At 47.4% G+C, this 4,247-nt stretch overlaps 1 protein-coding gene across 2 annotated transcripts in view; it reads right to left on the bottom strand.

Annotated features, from left to right (window-relative positions):
* HPS4 (HPS4, biogenesis of lysosomal organelles complex 3 subunit 2) overlaps positions 1 to 4,247 on the bottom strand; it is a 30,034-nt gene continuing 25,787 nt past the window's right edge. For both annotated transcript variants that reach the window (XM_012805296.2, XM_023513314.1), the window contains 3 exons: positions 3,230 to 3,362; positions 2,672 to 2,780; positions 1 to 181 (listed from right to left, as the gene is read on the bottom strand). In XM_012805296.2, coding sequence (XP_012660750.1) covers positions 10 to 181; positions 2,672 to 2,780; positions 3,230 to 3,362 — 414 coding nt within the window. In that variant the 3' untranslated portion in view covers positions 1 to 9. The remainder of the gene's footprint in view (positions 182 to 2,671; positions 2,781 to 3,229; positions 3,363 to 4,247) is intronic.

Genomic DNA, 4,247 nt, shown 5'->3' on the forward strand with positions numbered 1-4,247 from the left:
GGGTGCAGTTCAAAGTAAGTTCACCCCATGCTTCAGCAGTTTCTGCTTGGCTTTGCTGGCGAGACTGAAGGCGCTATCCTGAGGACTTGGGAAGCCGGAGCTCCGTGCTACAGGCACCAGCTGCTGGAAATAGGTTTCCTGGGCGGGGTTGCAACAGGCGTACACAGCAGTGGAGGCGTTCCTGCCAGAGGGAGAAGAAGACAACAGTCCGACAGTGCTGCTACACAGCTGAGACCACACAGAGAACGCTGGGAAGGCTCCATCACAGTGGCCCCAAGTGCAGCTGTCATGGCATGGGATTCTGGTTACTCACTGGAGTTTCAGGCCTCAGTGCCAATAACCATCTTTCCCTCCTTTCAACTCACTACATGCTGGGACAGTCCATAGCTGAACTGTCCAGGGTAGCTGCAGCCCCAGAAACTGAAGTTATAATTACACAAAAGGAACTGCTAGGCACCTGCCTGGCTGATGTGGCGGGAGCTAAGGAACATGCTCTCCAGACAGTCTCTGCTTACCCTTTACATGGTCTCTGGGGGGTGGCGTGGCCCCACTCGGCAGACCCTGAGGCTCAGAGAGGGAGGCTGATGCTGCCACAGTCGTCTTTCTAAGGAGTCTAATCTGCTGTCCACATTGGACAGATGGATATGGGTAGTAGGGCAGTAAGAGTGGGTCTGAGATGGAGCAACAGGAAGCCTGTGAACACAGAAGTAGAGAGCAAGGGAGGACCCACCTGGGAGGAACTGACTCCAGAGCCAGGTGACTACCTGGTTTCTAGATCCTGCCTATCTTGTACTGGTGGGCCTCAGTTTCCCCAAATCTAAGAAAAGAAGGTGGAATCAGAGTCTGCTAAGGCTCCCCTCCCCCAAATCTCTTTCCATGTCAGGAGAAGGTGGTCATCCTCCTTCAGCTGCTCCTTCTAGGCCTCGAGGGGCTTGAGGGGCCACCTAGCTTAAGTGTCATCTGCCACCCACTAGAACAGCAGGACTGGCTCCTCTCCACGGGGCATGGTGGCCAGGTAGGTATGAACACAGACTTGGAGACACACATACCAGGGTGCTAACCCCAGTCTTGCTACTTCCTAGCTGTGTGCCCTGAGCTTAGTTACCGAGCCTGAGTCCCAGCTTCCTTACCTGTACAATGCATATAACAGTATTTGCCTTCATTGAGGTTTTTTTTTTCTTAAAAGAGATAGAATAGCAAAAAAGAGAGAAATATATAGAGATATAAATTGCTTAGTACATGGTGAGTGGTTAAGAAATGGTAGCTGTTGTTCTATTACTATTATTAAAATAATCTCTCAACAAATGCCTTGAGCTATGCATCCCAAACTAAAACTCTCTCAGCTCCAAGGGAGGTGACATACTGCAGGGCCACAAGGTGGCTGGTAGAGCAGATGCTGACATTTTACTTGTTTCCACCTCCCACAAAACAGACACATGCACACACATACCCAACACAACCAGCTCCCAACCCAGAGATTCTAGATGCAAATCACAACTGCATTGCCAGCCTGGGGAAGCTCAGAATTAAACCCAGAGAAGACACATTTATAACAGAAAGATGTATTGAAATATTGGCTGAAGATGGCACTGAGCAGCAGATATACCAGGCAGTTAAATGTGGCAGGTGACAGGGGATTAGAACCATCATAATCACCCACCAAGGTTCCCATGTGCATCTGTGCCCCTCCCACTCAGCCACGCTGCCCCCTCACATTGAAACATGTCTGGAAGGATTAGCACTTAAGAGTCAGAAAGACGTGGTTCAAATCCTGGCTCTGCATCGAATGAGAATGTAACCCTGGATCACATCTTATTTGTACTTCAATCTCCTCTACAAAATAAAGATTAAAGAAATACCCTTGACCAGGCTGTTCCGAGGACTAAATGGACTAATACATACAGGCAGTCCCTTTTTGACTGTCCCAAGGCCTGATTTTCTGCTGCTGGTTTCACACAAGAAGCACGTACAGAGCAAAAAAACCCAGAATTTGGTTGGTTAAATTCTGTAAATTACAGTTAAATAGATCAACTGCCCTGAAGGTATTCAGGACACGCAAGAATGTGGAAAAAAGCAACTAGAAAATAGGACATTAGTATGATCCTATTTTTCTAGAAAAATATTAAAGTAATTATCAAAAAATACTATTCACATTTTATATGCAAAAAATCAAAACCAAAACCAACAAAACCTGGAGCAATATACACCAAACTGTTAAAGGTCATTATTTCTTGAGTGTGTGACAGCCAGGGGCAGTGGAAGGGGAGGAAAATATTTTACTTAATAGTTCTCCAAGCAGCTGAATGATTTTATAATCAGCATGTTTTACTTGTTTTAATTAGAAAGCCAACAGTGTTATTTCAACACCGTTTCTGGCAAGGTGAGAGAGCCTCCTTCCTCGGTAATGAACAGAGCCCACAACAGCAAGGACCCCTAAGTTCCTTCACTGTTGGACCCTAAGCATCCAAAGTGGGAAGGCACCCAGGCAGTCCAAGACCCACGAATGCATGAATGGATGAGGGCAGCCATAGGACTGACAAAGGAAGGCTTTAAATAGAGTAACTAGGGTGTTTGTCATCCATTTAGGAAGCCTGGCCCCCCAAAAGGTGGCTCCTATGAGCCGGACCGCCTGTACAGACAATAGGCCGTAAGACTACACGGACAGGCTCACCTGACGGTCATTTCGTACAGCGAGGGCAGCTGGGCAAACTCTGAATGCATCAGGCTGACAGCCTGGAGGAAGCGGCGATCCTGCGGGGCAGCCACCTTCGGCAGGTTCCCTTCCAGAAGAGAACACAGAAGTTGTGGAGAGCAGACCACTCCCCTCCCATCTCCCTCAGTCCAGGACTGAACACAGGACTAACCATGGCTCTAGGCCACAAGTCTAAATACCCAGAGCCCACAAACCAAGGCCGCCATGCGAGAGAGCAGACCCCTGGTCCCCAAGGACGAGCAGCACTCAGTTTCTGAGCAGGGATCTCAACATGCTGAGGCGGACCTTATCACAGATAGTTGGACACGTTAAGTTACTCTTAAAATGTTGAGAAAACACCAAAGACAAATGAGCAAATAAATTCTACACTCAGCAGGAGCCTTAACTGCAGGTCAGACCACTCTGCTCGGCCACATCACCACAGTGCTGGGGACTCGGCGCCCCTCTGCACTCGTCTCCAGGACCTGGCACCTGGGCTGGACCCTTCCCACCTCTGCACCCGAGCCTGCTCCTTACCCGTCAGCATGCTCTGGATGCGGTCGTAGTGCATGAAGTTGTAGGCACTGCTGGTGGAAGCAGCCTCGTCTCTGGGGAGTGTCTCTTTCAGGTGGACTTCCAGCCCATTTAGGGATGCCAGGCTGCTGTGGTACTGCAAAAGGACCAGGGACTGGTCATGATGGGCTTGCAGGACCAAGCTCCGCAGGCCTCCTGAGGGCTTTCTGTCGGACCATGGACTTAGTTAAGAAATAATCATCCAAAAATATCTTACTGCCTACTTGCTTTAGTAAAATAGACTCTGACCAGCACTTTTGTCTGTTTTTAGAGATGTGCTAACTTCCACCCTTATGTTTTATTGTTTTTTTACATTAAGGAGTATATTGTAGGAAAATTTAAAAATAGAAATGAGCAAAAAATCAATTTTTAAAAGAAGAAAAACGCAAAGAAAAATCAGCTGCCACACCATCCAGTAACAGGCACTGCCACCACCACACCCTAGGTTTGTGCCCTAACCCCGGCTTTCCTGCCCAAAGTATATGTTCAAACAATACAGATGGCTGGGACCACCCCTAGTGCTTCTCCACCAGGCCTGGGTACAGGAATCCCTCATGGGATATCATGAGTTAACTTCTCTCCTGTGCATCTAGAATGTCCAGGCTATGCACTATGTTCTTGTGAGCACTGGGAAATAACAAAAATTTCTGTGCTTGGTGGTTCAGCGAAGGGGGCCAGGTGAGGAAGGTGCCGAGGACATAAAGGCTCCAGCATCTATATTTTTAAAAATCTCCCGGGAAATGAGTAATACATAAGTACAGTTGAAAACACTAGACTCTACCATTTTGCTGTAATCCCATTTTTATAATCAAACCATAAAGAACAGTTTTTAACCAAACAATTAACTATAGCATGAACTACTTTTTGTGTCCCTAAATATTCCACATCATTCTTTAATGGGTGAGTACTAATCTTCAAGCTCCATTTAGGGCTAAGTACACCAGTCCCATCCTGACAGGTTCAGTCTACAAAAGGATCTCCT

Source organism: Otolemur garnettii, unplaced genomic scaffold, assembly GCF_000181295.1.
Source record: "Otolemur garnettii isolate 467f Iridium unplaced genomic scaffold, OtoGar3 scaffold00038, whole genome shotgun sequence".
NCBI classification, from domain to species: domain Eukaryota; kingdom Metazoa; phylum Chordata; class Mammalia; order Primates; family Galagidae; genus Otolemur; species Otolemur garnettii.